Below are 20,203 nucleotides of genomic sequence, written 5' to 3' on the forward strand. Positions count from 1 at the left end.
TTTATAAACAGCTTGGTGCAAACCCTGGAATATACGAGGAAATTAAATAATATTTCTGTTTCTTTTGCTATTACTCAATTAGGCATTTCCTTAACAATTTGTTTGTGACCACGTCCAATGGAAAATGTATTTTAATTCAAATGTTTCTACTTGGGAAACGTTAACACTAATTGCGCATCATTTTGTACTCTGCAGACCCTTGTTGAAGTGCGGTCCTACTTTGGCAGAGCAAAGTGTGCCGTTTTATTTGGATCAAAATGTAAATATCATTGTTAGAACTTTCCTTTCTGACAAGCAAAACAATTAAATTGTGTTCATTTATACTCAATTTGATTTTTTTATTGTCTTGGACAAATTAAAAGTGTACTAAGAATATTAAATACACTAAAATGTAGAAAAGTGTAGAAAAAAAATATCTTAATTTTCTGTAAGTTTTGGCTGAAACGCTTTTCATGTGGGAAAAAAGAACAGATAAATAATAGTAATGTTGATGATGAATAAAAATAGGAACCAGTTCAGGAAATAAGGCCAAATTTGACGATAGTGTTATACTCAGGCACGCATTAGGCACCTAAAAGTACATTGGCAACACTGCGTGGTCCTCATTTTTAGCGCCAGTTTAGATTTTTACACTTCGAGTATTGACTCTCGGATTCTTTTATTCAAAAAATATATTTGTTTCGGTTTTAATGCTTTAGCGACCAAGCGGTTGTAAATCCCTCAATTCAAATAACCTGATAAAAAGTTGAATAAACTGGCCGTTTGCTGGTAAGTTCGTCGCCTTTTGATTCGTGTCTACTTTACCTTTTACATCGAATTTAGTGTACCGAAAAATTTACATTTTATTTTAAGGGACAGTACAGTATTTAATATTTAGTGCCTCCTGTTACAAATAAAGTTTAATTCAGTAAAAAAAATATGATTGATATAAATACTGGGCAAAAATATCTGAACTACCAGGCCAATGTTATTATTTTTTTTTAATCATAGATTGAGAAATGTATATTTACTTAAAGGAATTTCTACCTAAGGTCGCCGACATTTTTGTCTGTCACCTTGCTGCTAGGCTGTATACTGGCACTGGTTCTGTTAGCATTAGATCAGGGGTCTCAAACTCAATTGACTTGGGGGCTGCTAGGGTCTAGGTAAGGTTCGGCCAAATTGGATTTTCCGCAAAAAATGTTCCGATAAAAACATTGTTCTCAAATAATTAATTTCCTACACACAAAAAAACAGAAAAATAACAATTAAGAATTAATATGAAGATAAAAAAAAATATGTTCCATTATTAATTATTTCGTCCATAATCCACTACGGCTGCATTTTAAGGGACTCTGTATACAACCTCACCCAAATGGAGATGACATTACTGTCAGCCATCTTGCTGCTACAGGTACCCGAAAAAAACAAAAAACCTGGCAAGAAAATAGAAAAAAAAATTGCTTTATGATCTCTTTGAGTCTCCGTAGATTGTACGTTTACTTGTGATTTTTAGCACTCGTTTTAGGTTTCATGACAGAATACTGCAATATTTAGTTGTCAAAATATACACACTTTCCCTTTGAATTTCCTAATAAGGCAGGGGCCTCAAAGTATCATCCTGAGGGCCACAACGCCGTGGGGCAGCTAGTTTAAGAGTTGTGCATTAGACCATACAGTGCCATCTAGTTGTAAAATATTACACACTGGGGCTTTTAATACCATCCCATATAATAATTTCCTATTGGTTGTTTAATTTAGTTTATTTGTTTGTTGCACTCTTTAAAAGAACATAAGTGAACGGCGACATACAAAAGTTATTCCTCATTGTGACGCGGATCACCTTTCATGGTCTCGCTGCCTCACGGATAGTCAGCATGCATCGTGTCCTGGCTGAATGATCCTGAAGTGAGTGGGTATTGGTAGCAAAAAATATTTACGTTTACAGCATACAGTATTTTTATTTGCTCATGTTTATTTGTTTCATTTAAGTTTTTTTTCTGTTGACTGGGTCTTAAATTTGATTTCAGAGGGCATTTAAAAAGTCTTAGAACGTCTTGAATTAACTTCCCTTAAGCTGTAGGAACCCTGTCTAAGGGCATGACTATCCGGCCAAGTGGAAGTTTTGAAATTAATTTTAAATTTCTGTCTCCTTCCCCTCTGCATCCACCAACTAACTCCACCTTACCAGCTCAAGTCACGTTGCACCAAATAAAAATAAAATGTCATTCTGACTCTCCCTTAATATTTTTTATTTTTCATTTACATGTAAATTATATATATATATATATATATATATATATATATATATATATATATATATATATATGTATACAATGTTGAATGTTTATATACTCGGGCGGCACAGCGGATGGTTAGCGCGTCGCGACACAGTTTTGAGGTCATGGGATCAAATCCAGCTACCAGCCTTCCTGTGAGGAGTTTTCATGTTCTCCCCGTGCTTGCGTCGGTTTCCTCCAGGCACTCCGGTTTCCTCCCCAGTTCCAAAAACATGCATTTTAGGTTAATTGGCCGTTCTAAATTGTCTCTAGGTGTGAATGAGCGAGTGAATTGTCTGCTTCTGTGTGCCCTGCAACTGGCATCCAGTTGAGGGTGTTCCTGCCCACTGCCCGAAGATAGCTGGGACGGGCTCGAGGACACGTGCGACCTTACTGAGGATAAGCGGTGCAGATGATGGATGGGTTTATATACAATTTTAATGTTTTTACCATGTGTTCAGCGGGGAGACAAAATAAAGAAAGAATATAACATTGTTTTTTAATGTGCAAAAGTATCCAATACTTCCACCTGTAATGTTAACTCTCGCTTTAAATGTGCTTTGACAGCTTGGCATCTGTACTGAATTAAAGCCCGCTATATAATGGATAGTAAGTATTTCAATATTTTCTCCAACTTTACACCATTGTCCCAAAACAATTGGGTTTGTCTTAATCAGCGAGTAATTTACTTTAAAGTCATGTTTATCAGTAATTTAAAAAGTACTTTTGTGAAGGTGAAGACGATGTGGACATGTTGGTCGCCTTAATGGCTGAGAATAATGACGGAGAGCAGGAGGACAAGCAGCAGGAAGACGATTTGGAGAACATGTTTGACGGGGAGGATTCTGAGGAAGGACAATTTGTGGAGCCGTCAGATGACTTGACAGCACTTTTTGGTGACGTGGATTATATTGAGAAAGAAGAGCAAGTGGGTAAAGAAAAGAAAGACAAAGACAGTGGCTGTCTTAATTTAAGATCTCAGGAGGAGCTACAAGGTTTGTATCTCTGCTTTTGCACGTGTAGTGCAAATTTATTTTAATAGCAATATTAATTTTCCCCTTTTTATCCTCTTCAGAGCAGTTGAGGCAGATGCAGGAAAAGATGCAGGCACTGCAGAGACAGCTGGAGGCAAGCCAAAGCGCTTCCTGCTCATCTTCTTCCATCAAACTACCCACTCTGAAATTGTCACCACCCACTCCCAAACACATCCCAATGAAGCCTGGTAAAAAAAATTCAAATTGCGGAAGGAGAATTAATGTCACCACCATGACTGTATTTTCCACTTATTTATCAGTGACATCACACAATCCAACCAGAGCAGGAATCCAGAAGGTGAAGGAGTCCACCGACTTTATGTCTGAGCTAAGCAATTCTGACTCTTTTAAATGCAAACCCAGAACAGCCCATCAAAACAAGCTCAACACTTCACCAGGTACCACCATCGCATGATTGAATATTACATTGATTGAGGAGCTCTTCTTTTTCAATACTTTTTTTTTTAAGAAGCTCGATTGCCTTTGGTAGAGATTAGGATGGGAAGCTCTTTTCTGCCTGAGGAAAGCACAAGCAAGCCGGCCTCTCACCAACGTTCTGCTGGAACCTCTCAGAGCAGACCACACTCAAGATCTTCTGTAGGACTGCCAAAGTTTGACTCTCTTCCTAAAGATGTGGCCATGGAGAAATATTCTGGATTGCGGCTCAGGTTAGGACTCAGGAGTAAGGACATTTTTCGGACAGGGTTCACCAGTCTTTTCTATGCTGAAAGCTACACTTTTGTTACCAATTAGCGCAAATGGCTAGCAGTTTTCTATGCATTTCTAAAATAATTTATTATGTCATTACTACTGGGTGGCTGGGTGCTTAGCCCGCAGCTTCCCCGTGCAGAATTTGCATGTTCTCCCTGTGCCTGCACCGGTTTCCTCTGGGCACTCCAGTTTCTTCCCACATACCAAAAACATGCATTGTCCCTAGATATGAATGAGTGAGTGAGTTGTCTGACTCTGTGTGCCCTGCGACTGTCTGGCACCCAGTTGAGGGTGTCCCCTGGCCACTGCCGGAAGATGGCTCCACCACCCTCGCAAGCCATTAGCGAGGATAAGTGGCGCATAAGATAAATGGGTGTAATTAATATGTAATTTTTATGTTTTTACAAGGCTGTAATTATTAGAGGGATTGAAATGGGCTCAGTCAACCACTAAAACATCCGTCTTGTAGAAAAGGCACTGCGTGATTTACATAAATAAATTATAGGCTCTTTTTTTGCACGGAATTGATCACATATTTAAAGGGACACTATATTCCTCCACTAGATGTTACTGTATACTGTAGTGCCGGGGCCACCAATTTTTTTGATGCTGAGAAGTACTTTTTGTTACTAATTAGCACAAAGGGCTCCCATTTTGATATAAACTTCTAAAATAAGAGCTTATTTTATTATGTTGTTACATGTTATTACTATGTTATAATTGCAGCGCAACCCAAAAACATTTGCTATCAAAGCACAAATAATATTACAAACTGCCGACACTCGAAAAGAAACAAACATCACCATATTTCTTCTCACTTATTTGCCCAGCCTTCGCAACGTTTTTGGTTTTCTGTGGTACCCGTAGTAGCAAGATGACAGACAATCATGTCAGCTCCTTCTAGGTTAGCCTCATGTGAAGTCAAATTTAAAAAAAAATCTTCACCGATGATTAGTTAAAAAAAAATCACATTTAAATGCTAGTTCAAATATTTATGCTAATTATTCAATTCAATATATCCATCCATCAGTTATTTGAACCGCTTATCCTCAGTAAGGTCGCAGGGGTGCTGGAGCCCATCTCAGCTGTCCTCAGGCAGTGGGCAGGAGACACCCTGAACTGGTTGCCAGCCAGTTGAAGGGCACACAGAGACAGACAACTCACTCGCTTATTCATACCTAGGGACAATTTGAACCAGCCAATTAATCTGAAATATATGATTTTGGAATGTGGGGGGAAACCCACACAAGCATGGGGAGCACATGCATATCCCACACAGGAAGGTTTGATCCCATGACCTCAGCAAATTCTAATATATACCGTGTGTGTGTGTGTGTGTCTGTGTGTGTTTGTGTGTGTGTATACGTATGTATGTATATATATGTGTATGTATATACAGTAAGACGTTGGTTGTCGCGGTTAATGGGGACCAAAATCTTTTAAGTGAAAATCCGCAAAGTAGCGGCTCACTAATTATTATTTTTTAGACCCTGTTAATGGGGAACAAAACCACCCGCAAAAAGTGAAAATCTGCGAAGTAGTGACGACCCTTCAAAAAGAAAAATATATATATTTTTTTAATTTTATTTATTTTCATAACTTGTCCACGGGCTTTTCCTGAAAATCTATGAAAATTAAATCGGATGTTTTAAAATTGTTGTCCTAGAAAGCCCCGCGTTTCATCCAGTGACATGGATCGCAAGATGGCTAACCGCCGTCTGATCCGCCTGTCTCAAGTACCGGAACGCCTCCAACGTGAAAACCTGGAAGACAGCGACTGGGTGACATTTGGTGTGCTGGTTAGCAAAGCAACTCCGCAAAGCAGCAGCAGTGTAAATATTCACCGGCGCTTACTTGAGATCAGATTTATTATTTATACTTAATTATGTTATTCCTTGAATGAAGGGTAAAACTTTTAGTGTCTGGAAGTTGAATGATCTCCACAATCTGGAGGTGTTTGTGACGCTTTTGCTGTTCAACGATGTCCACAAGGAGCACTGGAAGACAGATATGGGCTCAGTAGTGGGAATTCTGAACCCCAACCCCATAAAGCAGAAGGAGGGATACGACGGGGTGAGCTCAGAGAGAACGTTATTAAAATACTTATTTTTTTTCTTAAGTATTAGAATAAGAATTGTCTTTATTGTCTTTGTTAACACTATAGGGAATGTTATTTACAACAAAATCAAATGTGGCACTCCAGGATAAACATGTAATAAAAACTTCAAAGAAAAAAATAAGAAAAATAGAATGTTAGAATAGGCAATATTTAAAATTTATTGTTTGTAGATTGCCCTAAGTTTTTTGCATCAGAAAATAGTGTAATGGCTTTAGTAGGAACATTTTGCAAAATGGTAAAGAAATACAATATCAATATACATTTTTCAATCAATCAGTTTTTTCTTTTCATTCTCAGTGTTTCCCATATAACTTTGTGAGACCCCAGTGAGTTGACAGTCTAGGGGATTCCGGGGGCGTGCAGGGGGGCAAAACCATCGATTTACAGTATTAAATATCAGTATCGCTCCTTTCTTGATTATTGCTACAAGATGATGCTGGTTCCTGTGTGATGGTTTACAGGAGGTTATTCTCATTCCTGTCAAACTCAGGCAATTGCTCCCCTTATTAATAATTGCAATCCTCTTATTAAGTGATAATAAACTCTACAAACACAATGCAGCACTTATTATTTCAAAGCTAGACACACTATGTCGGACAAATAAATAGTTTTTAAAAAAAAATTCACATACAAAACGTTTTACACGGTGTACACAATTTGAAATGATAAAAACGTATATAATAATGGGGAACCTAGTGATGTGCTTCTCTGCTTCAATTCCTAAAGTATGTTCCGTAGGGCTGCACGATTGACTTGCAATGTGACATAGTGCGATTGTGTAATCGCGTAACACTGCGTTTTTTTCCCCCAAGGATTTAAAGGGAAAAAAAGGTGTAATATTGTCATATTCCAAGTATTCCTCATAAAACATATGTATGACATGATGCAGTCAGTACTTTTTATTTTTTCCCCACTAATCATTGACCCCACTCATGGACGAGTGTATGAACTAGTAGTTCATGCAGCCAAGGGTTAAGTACTCCTAAAAAAAAAAAACAAATAGCACAGAAAATGCAGTTTCCTTTTAAAATCAAAAATCGCATCGAAATTACAATAAGGGTCTGGAAAACCGCAATTAGCTTTTTTCCCCAAATCGTGCAGCCCTAGTGTGCCGAGTATTTTGTAATGGTGGATGTCCCATGTGATTGATTCAGGAAAAAAATCACTAGCTTTTGAGTGTGGTTCAAAATTAAAACGTCAAAGAAACACGCTGAGAGTTCCTCTTATTACTGGGAATCACAGAAATATGAACTTCCAGTTCCTTACAACCTTTAGGGATCAGAATTTTCCGCGGATCCGCGGATTTCCGCTGTTTTTGAACCCCAAAGGTCATTCCCGTAAATCGTCTAAATTCGATGAGAAAATATTTTGGGGGGGTGAGGTATTATACGTGACTGTTTCATCACCCCAAGTTAGCAGTTAGAGATCGCGAGAAAAATCGGCAAAAAGAAGCGCAGCGCATTAGATCTATAACACACAACAAATAGATCGACTCCTACCATTGGTCGATAAGTTCGCTGATAACCAATCAGCGGAGCTTTTGTTCAGAGCATTGGCTTTCTCAAACATGGCGCTCCTTCCGGTCTTTTCAAACGGTGAAATAAGTGTTTGAAAAAGTAAATATGAAAATACTAAGAAAAGAAGACGAGGCTTTTGTCTCTGAGATTGATAAAGGAATCAAGAATAAATTTAAGTGGTCATGGCTGGAGAAGACTGTCACAGACTGACATGTATTTTCTTTAAGCATGTTCAGTTTGTGCATTCTATTTTCAAATTAATGATGAATGGTTATTAATGTATATATTTTCATATATATTGTTGATTAGTAGCTAAATACAAGGTCCATCTTCATCATCAAAACACAACAACAATGGTGATGGTTGTAACATTGTAATCCCCCAATTGTTTTAAACATCTTAAAACTGAAAAAAATACATGGTTTCTGTTTTGTTGGATTTAATTCATTCTAGTGCAATTTTCACATAACAAATAAGATAAATGCCGTTGGCTTCGGGTGGGTTTGCCCCCCTGAGCCCCCCACCGGGCTCCGCCCTGGACCTGGCCGGGGCCTGCGGCCCCTGGACCCTGGCTATTTCAGCTGAAAATGAAAATCTCCATTCTGATCCCTGAACCTTGCTATTACACACCTATGCACCGGCATATTCTGTACCAGCTGAGTTTTTTTTCTTTTTTTTAAGCATGTGAAATTCTCTGCAAAAAAGAAACCGCCTGGATCCAAAAACATTGGAAGCGATATTTAGTTTTTAAATTAAAATGTACAAGCACTTCATTTCACTTCCTTATTTCACTTTTTCACTTGTTGCATAAGCACAAAGTAACACAGAACAGCTCATGATACACTCATAATACACTCTTCAAATGTATGTTTTTTGTATTCATAGAATATTTTACTCCCCATGGTTTTAATGCATGCACCAAGGATGTTATATATTTTCTTTTCACGTGATGGCGTTATTGAGGAAATTAATCTTCTTGTTCATCAAGCAACTAAAAAATGAATGTGAATAACAGGTGGAAAGGCCTGTAGCCATCCATGACTTCAACTTTTTGCCACAAGAATTGGCCAGAATCAACCATTCTTCATTAACAATGAACTACAATCAAAAAAACAAGTGCTATGGACAGCTACCATACCATTCATCAATTATATCTTGTTGTAGAAAATATAAAAACTTGAAATAACAGCAGCAAAGCAGAAGGCACGCGCACACGCATACACGCACACACACTGTTCTTTGAAATATTCGCCATCAGTAAATGGTTTTCTGTGCTTTGTTATGCAGTGAGCAATGTGATAGCTTGCTTCAGTGGTGCCGTTTTTAGCAGTGACAAAGGTCTTCAGGGTCTGTGTTTGTTTGCCGTACCTGGACACTGCGCGTTTTTATGTCTCCGCCATGTCAGACTCATCTCTGAATTCATGTTCATGTTTCGCGTCGTAATGACGTTTAACACTTGCTGTGTGAGATCCAACGCTCTCGAGGCATAATGCACAAAACTTCCCTGTCATTTTTTAAACAAAGCCTCATTCGTCTGTGCATGCTGGCTGGAAAGAACCAGATGTTTTCGCTCGAAGAGCCCTCATGATTCATTCATTTATCGCGCGCGTGTTTTTCGTTAGCTGGGTTGAAACACGGATCTCTCCTCTGCGAGGCGCCGCACAAACACACGCTGACACACGAAGCAGAGGAGGAGTGGCGCTAACGTAAAGCCTCTAAATAACACGGCGCGCAACTGAAAATGTCTAAATTCCAGGTAAAAATGCGCATTTTTAAAATATGATCATTATTATTTTGCCGTGCGCTCGCGTGCCACCGGTTAACCCCTCGCGTGCCACTGCTGGCCGACCCATGGGCTAGCCTTTATTTTTTCACTTTAAACTGATTTAACTTTTAACCAATGTAGGCTGAACAAAAAAGACCTTCTAAAAAACACACACTTTTAAAATAAAATGTGTAAAACAAGAAGAAAATTATCACCAAAATTAATATTTAGAAACACTGCTTTAGAGCACCAGCCTTTGATATATCTAAAACGAGTGTAAATTACGATTATTTTCCTGTTTACACTCGTATTTTCCTCTGAAGCCCTTTTGTGATCCATGGGTTAATGTTGTCGACTCTGCTGCGGTATCACGAGCCAGCAATGTCCTACAGACTGGGCAGGAAGCATCCGATGATTTTATGGGCTGTGTTAAAAAAGATTGTGTTTGTAACTTGCAGGTCAGTTTGACAGTGGATCACCCCCAGAAGGTGCTGCTAATGGGTGAAGCTCAAGATTTTGGCACATGCAAAGCTGTGAAAATAAACGGAGAACCCTGCTCACAGCTTGTTAACATGGTAATTTGGTGACACAAGAAATTGATTAATCAGATTTATAATTTTAGTATCTTATAAACAAGCTGCAGGCAAAGTATGGTCATTTCTGATTGTTGGTAATCTAGCCTATTGAATCGTTTTGACTAAAAATGTTTTCCTATTTAAAAAAAATGTATCTTACAGTATTTCTCATCAGATTCCTTTTTTTATTCTTCCTGATGATTTTAAGTTCTTGATCAATTGAGTATTCGTAGTAAAATAGTGTGAAAACCCAATATTTACATAAATATTTAAAATATCTTCAGTGTCATGTGATAAGAGATTAAGAGGCTTTTGATTTTTTTTTTTCGGAGGTTATAAAAAACATTATTCCTCAAAAACATTAATTGGGAGATATAGTTATTTTTGTGTGAAAGGAACAATACATTTATTTTTGACAGATAAAGCTACTTTAACAATTATTTTCTAATATATCTTTTAATCATTTAAAGGACACTTGAAACCGGAGAAGCCAAAAATGCTTTTTTTCACATGACGGCAAACATGAATATAAAGTTTTGTGGCTGTATTATTGAATCTTTTCAAATCTTTTATTACATGTAAATTGCATAAAGCTAATGTATCTTTCTTCCTCTTTTCAGTATGAGTGTCAATACTGCCAATATCACGTAAAAGCCCAGTACAAGAAGATGAGCTCCAAGCGATCCGAGCTGCAGTCGTCGTTTTCTGGAAAGGCGCCTAACAAAGTCAAAGGCGCTAGTCTTAGAGCTCGAATCTGCCAGGAGGGCTTCCACTACGGCGGCGTCTCATCTGCGGCTTGTGCGGCTTCGCTGTGAGTCCATGATGGCTTCTATGCTTGCGTTATGTTTGCCAACATTTTTCCTAAAAGGAAAAAATGATCTGTGTTTACGTTTTAGAGCTGCATCGAAGCCCCCCAAAAAACGACAGGCAACGCTGGACAATCTCTTTGTGAAAGGTTCAGCTGGGCACATCCTTCAGGCCAAAATGCTTGGTAGGGTCCACTACAACTACAATTAGCAGTGTTGAGGAGTAACAGAATACATAAAATTGCGTTGCGTTATAAGGATAGAAAAAAATGTGGTTGTATTCTGTGACAGAAAAGAAGACCTAATAAAATTACAGGTACATTTAGTTAAAATAAGGATTACTTTGTAGGATTACAATTTCATTTAAAACTATATTTCGTGAACAGAACGCGCCAATAGACTAATTGTGTCATAATTTGAATCTCTGACACGAGAGAGACAGATTAGGTTTACACACAAGCGAGCTGTATCTGTCGCGCAGATTGTACAAAATGGAACCTTATCCCCCAATGCATGTTTGTCAGAATGTGTGGCTGATAAAAGCATGTTTCTTCTTGTCTGCGTTTTATTTCTCCTTTAAAGCAGCACTCGTTTTGTTGAGTTGGTGCTCCCCTGAAGTTTCGTGAGGCTGTAACATGTGAAAATAGGCACGAAGGAGAGAAGTCGCTCTTAAGTGATGCATTCAGGGACTTTTAGTAAATTTAATTATCTTCCTTTTGTACTTAACAGTAAATTGGTGTTCAAAATCCATTTTTCGATCACCCTATTGTCAAGTTCTTAATGTCCCCTTAAAGTAAAGTATAAACCGGAGCATATCTTGTCTGCAATGGGAGAGAGAAAGTTTTCTTTATGCTACGTGGTTAAAATTTGAGCACTTTTTTCCTGGACTCCAAGCAACTACCCAAAATTGGTTTCCACCAATATTTTTTCAAGGTTATACTGTTCATCTATTTTAGACAGAAATTTAAAACTGTACTTACAGTATATTTTTTATTTGGTCTTTTATTAGCATATTTGGTATTGGAGTAATTCAAAAGTATTCCAGTTTCGTTGCTTTAATATTATAGTGTTCGGATTAAGTTAAAATTTTCAACAGGTAACTAGTAACTGTATCGGATTTCATTTTTAAAGGAACACTCCACTGACCCTGACAATAGGGCACTTTGAATGAATTTCTTTAAATGTTTTTCACATACAATATGTGAAAAAGCATATTGAGCAAGAACAGAAAATTGGACCCACACTTTACAGAAGTACAAACAGTTTAGCATTATTTTCACTGTCATCATAAATGTGCTACCAAATACTAAGAACCTTATGTATTTTACAATGCCACATTACGATACTTGTTTTTTTTTTAAGAAAAATACAAACATTAGACGGGGTGCCCCACATACCTGATTTAAAATTAGCTCACCAGTTCTGGGTCATAGTGATTTTCTACTAAAATCATCGTTTTAGTGGTTGACTGAGTCTATTTAACCCTCTAATAATTAGCCTGGTAATAACATAAATATTACGTGATAAGTTGTTATTTTCGGAATGCATATCAAGCTCAGTGCCCATTGCCCTAATAAGTAACAAAATGTGTCTCTCAGCTTGAAAAAGGTTGGAAACCTATGATCGGAGGTAGATCAATACTAATCAATTACTAAACATAAACTAAAAGAAATACACCATTTTACATTCAAAACTATGCGGAGTTTTATGAAATATATAATGGATCAGTTGCCATAAATCAATAGCAACATTTAAAATATTGTTTCATTTCAAATGTAAATACATAAATAAAAAGTAATTTCACTTTTTGCGTGCTTTTTTTAATTGGTTAATCAAACTGGCACTGTTCTGAAAAACGGGCAGCAAGGCGGCTGAGTGGTTAACGCGTACGCAGCACAGTTCTGAGGTCATGGGATCAAACCTTCCTGTGTGGAATTTGCATGTTCTCCCAATGCTTGTGTGGGTTTCCTCCGGGCACTCCGAATTCCTCCCACATTCCAAAAACATGCATTTCAGGTGAATTGGGCGTTTCAAATTGTCCCTTGGTGTGAATGAGCGAATGAGTTGTCTGTCTCTGTGTGCCCTGTGACTGGCTGGCAACCAGTTCAGGGTGTCCCCTGCCCACTGCCCGAGGACAGCTGTGATAGGCTCTAGGACCCGCGTCACCCTACTGAGGATAAGTGGTGCCGATAATCGATGGATGGATGCTCTGGAAAACACAATAAGGGTAACATTAGTAAGCATTCTACCTAGACATAACACAAAATAATAATTACATGAAAAAGAGTAAACAGTAATCTCTTGATTTTGTCGGTAATCTGTTACCAACTCTACTTTTGTAGTTTCCTACGCCAATTCATATAAATTTAATAAATACACATTATCCATTAAAATTAGAATACTAGAAAAAAATCAAGCTACGTTCGTCGTTGTATTAAAAACGTTGATTTTTACAAATCCGTTCACAGTCTCTAATAGTAAACCGTTATATTCATAACAAATGTGTACAATAAAGTTAAAAGTGGGGTGTGTAGTTTGAGGTGTCTTTAGAATGTTAAAAGTTAAATATCGGGCAGCACGGTGGAGCAGTGGTTAGTGCGTGTGCAGCACAGTTCTGAGGTCATGAGATCGAACCTCCTGTGTGGAGTTTGCATGTTCTCCCCGTGCTTGCGTGGGTTTCCTCCGAGCACTCCGGTTTCCTCCCACATTCCAAAAACATGCATGTCAGGTTAATTGGCCGGTCCAAATTGTCCCTCGATGTGAATGAGTGAGCGAATTGTCTGTCCCTTTGTGCCCTGCAACTGACTGGCAACCAGTTCAGGGTGTCCCCTCCCCACTGCCCAAAGATAGCTGGGATGGGCTCCAGCATCCCCACGACCCTACTGAGGATAAGCGGTGCAGATGATGGATGGATGGAAGTTAAATATCTTATCTATTTAGTACGTGTTAACAATGCCAAACTGAGTTCAAATATCCCTTCTTTATTTTCCATTGCGCCTATTTGCTTCTATCTTACTTTTATTAGGCCTGTTCGGGACAGAACAAACCATCAAAAAGATGAAAAAAGAGTTTATTACTGCGCATTTAAGAAATGCAGGCGAATTGTGTGTAACTCTGCCACTATCTCCTGCTTGTTTGCAGTTTTTTTTAAGTGATAACATTGTGATAACCTTTGACCTCAAAATGAAGCTTTAAGTGCTACTTAGAAAAATGAAACATTAAACTTGTGGCGAAATCTTATATGTCCCTTTTTTACTGCAATTCACTCTGATCAAGTCAAAACTAAATGTTCGGAAGGCATTTCTTTTCCATTCATACATGTGGGTTTTTTTCTTTTAGCCATAAGGTCTGGTGAAGTTTCCAATTGTTCAAAGGAATTCAAGAGCTTGATGTCGGTGCCTTCGCCAGGAGCTCTTCAGCTGAAGATGCACCTGACAGGAGGGCAAGCAGCAGGTACGCAACCTGGTCAAATTTGCGTGAACTCCCATTTTCAATCTGCTAACTTTCTCTCCCCATCAAGTCTCCAAAGACCCACAAGAACCGCTTGTTCAATCCATCTCAGCGTCAGACCTTCTCAAACAGCAGAAGCAGAAGGAGTTCTTGATGAACCGTCATCGTAGGACAGCGGTCCCCAAGTCGGCTGATTTGCAAAAGTCCACCTTGTCTTATGCACTGACATCCCCCAAAGTAGCTCTTGGGGTCACCCGCAGCCCCGCCACACCGCTCACCCCCACTCTGGGTTGCGGATTTTCAAAGGGCGAGGACGTCCTCTTCTTTGACACCAGCTCGTCTCCGGTGCCTGCCGCCACTGCCCACTGCCTCTCTGCTGCTAAACTTTCCGCTCTGAAGAAGCTAAGAGCAAAGGGGATGGCGCTGGCCAAGGAAGACCCGAACGCTGTCAAGAGGAAAAGGACAAGCAGCAGCGACATCAACACACGTGTGGAAAAGAATCTTACATCACCCAATGGTAATCATTCCACCATTCACCACTGTTTTAGTTGAAATTATAAAAGGGGATCGAAACCTATGGTAATTAGGTAATGCCTTCAGAGCCTTCAATATTCAGGATCAAAAATATAAAATTACAAAATGGTTTATTGTAAGCAGTAGGGCTGCGAATAACGATTATTTTAATAATCGATGAATATTTTTTCGAATAATTGATTAATTGGATTGTCACACACATTTTAAAAATATTCCTGTATTCAAATATTGAAGTTTTGGACTGAATTTTGTCTCTGGTGTCTATAGACAGCTATTTGGTCTTCGCCATGTTGCAAGTTAAAATTTTACTGCACAACAAGACAGGATATTCTGTAATATAGAAGAATAAAACATTTAAGTGTTTGTCAAATAAATTCAAATTACATGCAAATGTATGCTATACACCTGCTAATGTGTAAGATTCTATTGTTCCTACCACCCTATCCAAAGATCACAATACATTTAAAATCATCATACAAAACAAAAGACATAAGATTTTATCCGCCAAAAATATTAAACATGTAAACCCACTTTTTAAACTGTTGTCAACAAATTTGCTTTTTTTTGTTGAATCTTTGAAAATTCTAAACATTCCCGATGTGCAAATCGTGTATACGGTAAGAGGCATAAGAAACTTGTGTTAAAGTAAACATTTCATCATTTTTCTTTTTACTTGATTTATTCTATCTATTTCTTTTCTTCTTTTTTTTAAAAAATCTCTGTGTTTCTGCAGCACTTCCTGTTCTGTTGAAAATTTTTGTTTGAATGTTTCATGCCAATTTTGTTTGTAATACTTGTAATATAAAAACGGTCTCAAGGCCCCCTCTCCTGGATCAAAGGAGTATTACAGCCCTCCAACTTAACTATGAGAACCACTTATTTGCACTGATAACACACTCACTTATTCACACCTAGGGACAATTTGAACCAATTAACCTGACATGCATGTTTTTAGAATGTGGGAGGAAACTGGAGTGCCCGGCAGAAACCCACGCAAGCACGGGGAGACCATGCAAACTCCACAAACAAATGACAAAATAAAAAATACATATATATATATATATATATATATATAATAGTTTTTTTTTCATCCTTAAAAGTATGAAAAGTACAGAAAAGTACTAAGAGTAGTGAAAAGTATACAAAAGCCTTGGAAGTTGTGGCTCCTTGTCAAGGTTTCTTCATCGAGTTTTTTGTGTGTTTCATTGCCCTCATGTAGGTTTCAGATCAGGGTATTCTTTAGTCTGTACAGCCCTTTGAGACTTATTGTGATTAAGGGCTGCACAAATGAAATTATTTAACATCTTCACACTCTGATACTCAGGAGCCGAATCTGGGGATGCTAAGGTCGGGCCAGTCGAGAAGAGAAAGCGAGAACTCAGCTACCTTCAGTCAGAGGAATTTCAAAAGATCCTCAATGCAAAATCTCTTCATGGGGCCATCCTACAGGCGGTAAGAACAAACAAAAACTTTCAGTGCCTTGCAAAAGTTTTGGCCCACCAAGTACTTTTGACATGTTTCCATATTTCAGGTTTTAAACTTAAAGCTAAAATCGATCGTAAAGTGGAATGAACTTATTTCAATGTTTTTTTAATATATTACTAACAAAAAATACTGAAAAGTAGGTACTGCAAAAATATTGCCCCCGTTCTCTTATCTCCGCCAACAGACTCCAGAAGTTCCCTAATGACTTCTGAATGATCCAAAGTCATCCTAAACGACCAACTATGACAAACAAAGTGCAACTGTGTGACATTAGGTCTCTGTTTAAATGCCCCTGCTCTGTGAAGGGCTCAGAAGTCAAGTCAAGTCATGTTTATTTGTATAGCCCCTAATCACAAAGAGTCTCAAAGGGCTGCACAGATCAAAGACTATTGCAAACTATTATTACAGACTATTAACCTACTTGAGGGCAAATGATACACATATTATTAACATAAAGTATAAGTTAAAGGAGACACCAGAGAACAGACAACATTATGATGATCAAAGATCACACCAAGCAGGTCCAGGTTAATTTGTGGAAAAGTTCTTATTAAGAATGGGATACAAGAAGCTTTTCTAACATTCAGCTCCCAAGACCTGTCTGTCTTTTAAACCTTTGGCCCAAACGAGAAGAAAAGTAATCAGAGAACCAATCAAGACACATTGGATGACCTGCAAGCATACGCAGCTGAAATGGGAAAATCTGGATAACACAACTATTAGTCGTACTCTGCGTAGATCTGCCCTTTTTGGAGGAGTGGCAAGAAAAAAGCTCTTTCAGAAAGATTACATTGGAGGCTCTTTTGGCATTTGCAAGAAGCCCCATGAGAGACACAAATGACATGTGGACTAAGGTGCTCTGGTCAGACAAAACCAAAATTGAACTTTTCAGTCTGAATGCAAAGCCTTTCCATTGGCCATAAGAGTAACACTGCATATCACCCTGAAAACACCATCCACACTATCAAACACTGTGGCAGCATCATGCTTTGGGGTGGCTCTCTTCAGCAGGGACTGGGAAGATCGTTATAGTCGATGGGAAGATGGATAAAGCCAATTACAGGGCGATTCTGACAGAAAATCTACTGGAGTCTGCAGGAGACCTGAGAAAGGGGCGCAGGTTCACCTTCGAACAGGACAACAACCCTAACCTAAACATAAAGAAAAATCTACAATGGAATGGTTTAAATCTAACACTAAAAAGGAGTTAGAATGGCCAAGCCAAAGTCCTGACCTCAATCATATAGAGCATTTGTGGAAAGATGTAAAAAATGCTGTGCACATACTATCATCATTAAATCTAAAGGGCTTTGAGCTGTTTCCTAAGGAAGTATGGGCATTTATTTCTGTTTCAAGATGTGCTAAACTTATAGAGACATGCCCAAAAAGACCTGTGGCTGTTGATGATGGAACATGGCGGCGCATACAATGGATGCTGCGGCTCGATGCTCTCCAGCAAATCTTCTAAATGACTTGGCTGTGATCTCAGCAAAAGGAGGTTGTACAAAGGGGGCCAATAATTTTGCAACAATTACCTTTATTTATTATTATTATTATTATTTTAGCAGAATTTAAACCGTTAGATAAATGTGGTTTATTTTCACTATTGTGTCTCACATGCTTTTTGATTCCTACAAAATATTTTGATTTTTTCATCTATTGGTTTAAAGCCTGAAATATGACATTATATGTCATAAAGTTCTTAGGGGGCAATATTTGCATAGCACTGTACGAAATGTTTATTCTGTGACTATCAAGTAAACATTGACTTTTGTTGTCCCAAGGCCGAGTATCAGCTACAGGAGCAATACTTTGACCATCTGGTAAAAAAGGAGCAGATGGAGGAGAAAATGAAGGGCATCCGGGAGATTAAGTGTCGTGCCGTTTCCTGTAAAAAGGTCGATTTCCATTTCCTACATGCCAAGGATGAATACTGAGTTTACATTTTGTTATGGTGTCCTTAACTCTCCAGTGCAACTATACATATTTTAAACCGGCGGATCGTTGTGTGGGCGAGGATCACCCCCTGCACTGGCACGACGCCATCAAACGTTTCTTCAAGTGTCTGTGCGGCCAGCGAGCCATCGCCCTTGACCGACTGCCACACAAACACTGCAGGTACGGCGCCACCTTTTCTTTTTGAGTCATTGAAATGATATGCACTTGAGCTAATTGATTGGAGTAGCAGGTGGATGCAGAGGAGGCACAGGAGGTGGTGGATTAAAAATGAAACCTTTAACTTCAACGGGCAAGGATAGATTTCTTAGCTCGACCTGGGTCCTTACTTTTAAATCTAGTCTTGATCGTCAATTGGTTACGGCCATATTCCTTAGCGACGGTAATGATTTGTGTGCCTTCTTCATACTTTAATAATAATCACAAACTTCATTTCTTTGGTTATCATGTTTTTATTTTATTTTTAGCATTAATGCAAGCCTTAGACCCATAGTAATTAAAAACAGTAAAAAAAAAAACTTCACTCCTGTACGCATTTTTTTAGGAAGCACATGAGATTATGAACTGAATAAAGCAAAAAGGCATTGAAACTACTCAACTAATAGCTGAAAGGTATCTTAGAGATATGCAGAAACACTGCAAAGTTTTTGGGCACGTGAAATAATTAGTTGTTGATATTATACAATCTCTTACTCCTCACTGTAAAGTGAAAACATTGTGAGGTGGGGAAGCGATATCCTGGTGAAATACAGTATAACATATATAATATAAAACATCAGTTTTGTAGACTATGAGGTGGAGTTTTTGGCAGCTCTTGTTTTTTTAAGTTCAATATTGGCAATTTAAAAGAAGTCATTTTATTTTGGTTGATTTGATCGAAAGGTTTGACTATGACTTGATTAATCGACACTTAAGAATTCATAAACTTATAAATTATTCTTATACTGACACTGGACTATAAAACTGCATATCATCGAAATTTCTGCTTCTCTATCGTCAATATTTTTCATTGTTATTTGTTTTTCAACGATAGAAGTCTGATTACTTTATGTCAAAACATTTTGCTAATTCAGTACACGTCATAAGATAGTCTTTCTTCATATTAACCATTAAAATTGTCAGCCTACATCTTGGTGTCATTTTTGCAATTCTTTTCACTTTTCGCAGGCTAATTAAAATATTATTATGTAGGTTCATGTTCTTTTTTTTTGGGGAAAATAACGCTCACGATTCTTCCTATCTGCTGGCATGGTTTGGACCAAATCAGTAGCTAAATTACTTTTTTTTAAATTATGTTTGAACTAATGTTCTGTTTAATTTGTGTGATATAGCTGCAAATAAGTACTTAATCACCTGATATTTGGTTCAGTAGCCTTTGTTGGCTATAACAGAGGTCAAACGTTTCTTGGGGCGGAAGTAGCTCAGGAGGTAGAGCGCTCGTCTTAGGATCAAGGGATCCCAGTTCGAATCCCGGCTTGTCCGTGTAATATGTCGAAGTGTCCTTGGGTAAGACACTGAACCCCTAATACCCCCAATAAGCAGGTTAGCGTCTTATATGGCTGCAATACAAGGCCGCTATTGGGAAATGTGAAGCACACTGTAAAGCACTTTGGGAAGTCATTGACTTGAAAAGTGCTATATAAATGCAGATCATTTCATAGATCATTTCATTTCATTGTAGTCTTTAACCAGGTTTGCACACATTGCAGGAGGGATCTTGGCCCACTCCTCCACTCTAGATCAGTCAGGTTTCTGGGCTGTCACTAAGAAACACTGAGAAACACTGAGTTTGAACTCCCTCCAAAGATTTGGGTCTGGTCTGGAGACTGGTTTTGCTACAACCTTTTTCTCTCACTGTATTTCTCTCTCTTTCACTCTCTCTGTCTCTCTTTTTCTCTTTCTTTGTTCCTCTGTCTCTTTCTCTGCTGTGTCTTTTTACCTACTTTTACTCTTTTGATTTTTTCATTTTCTCTATATTTTCTTACTCTTGTTT

The 20,203-nt window shown here is 38.2% G+C and overlaps 1 protein-coding gene across 5 annotated transcripts in view; it reads left to right on the forward strand.

Moving 5' to 3' along the window:
- The first annotated feature begins 589 nt into the window (after positions 1-589).
- The window catches only part of mcm10 (minichromosome maintenance 10 replication initiation factor), a 38,150-nt gene continuing 18,536 nt past the window's right edge, over positions 590-20,203 (forward strand). For 2 of the 5 annotated variants that reach the window (XM_088348672.1, XM_088348671.1), the window contains exons 1-15: positions 590-768; positions 2,826-2,867; positions 2,993-3,253; positions 3,334-3,690; positions 3,762-3,960; positions 5,670-5,835; positions 5,909-6,076; positions 9,863-9,979; positions 10,600-10,790; positions 10,876-10,970; positions 14,125-14,238; positions 14,306-14,752; positions 16,094-16,221; positions 18,039-18,152; positions 18,227-18,372. In XM_088348672.1, coding sequence (XP_088204798.1) covers positions 2,861-2,867; positions 2,993-3,253; positions 3,334-3,690; positions 3,762-3,960; positions 5,670-5,835; positions 5,909-6,076; positions 9,863-9,979; positions 10,600-10,790; positions 10,876-10,970; positions 14,125-14,238; positions 14,306-14,752; positions 16,094-16,221; positions 18,039-18,152; positions 18,227-18,372 — 2,510 coding nt within the window. In that variant the 5' untranslated portion in view covers positions 590-768; positions 2,826-2,860. The remainder of the gene's footprint in view (positions 769-2,825; positions 2,868-2,992; positions 3,254-3,333; positions 3,691-3,761; positions 3,961-5,669; positions 5,836-5,908; positions 6,077-9,862; positions 9,980-10,599; positions 10,791-10,875; positions 10,971-14,124; positions 14,239-14,305; positions 14,753-16,093; positions 16,222-18,038; positions 18,153-18,226; positions 18,373-20,203) is intronic. The other 3 variants (XM_088348673.1, XM_088348674.1, XM_088348675.1) reach the window with 3 other exon arrangements.

Source organism: Urocampus carinirostris, chromosome 11, assembly GCF_059441175.1.
Source record: "Urocampus carinirostris isolate Australia breed hairy pipefish chromosome 11, RoL_Ucar_1.0, whole genome shotgun sequence".
NCBI classification, from domain to species: domain Eukaryota; kingdom Metazoa; phylum Chordata; class Actinopteri; order Syngnathiformes; family Syngnathidae; genus Urocampus; species Urocampus carinirostris.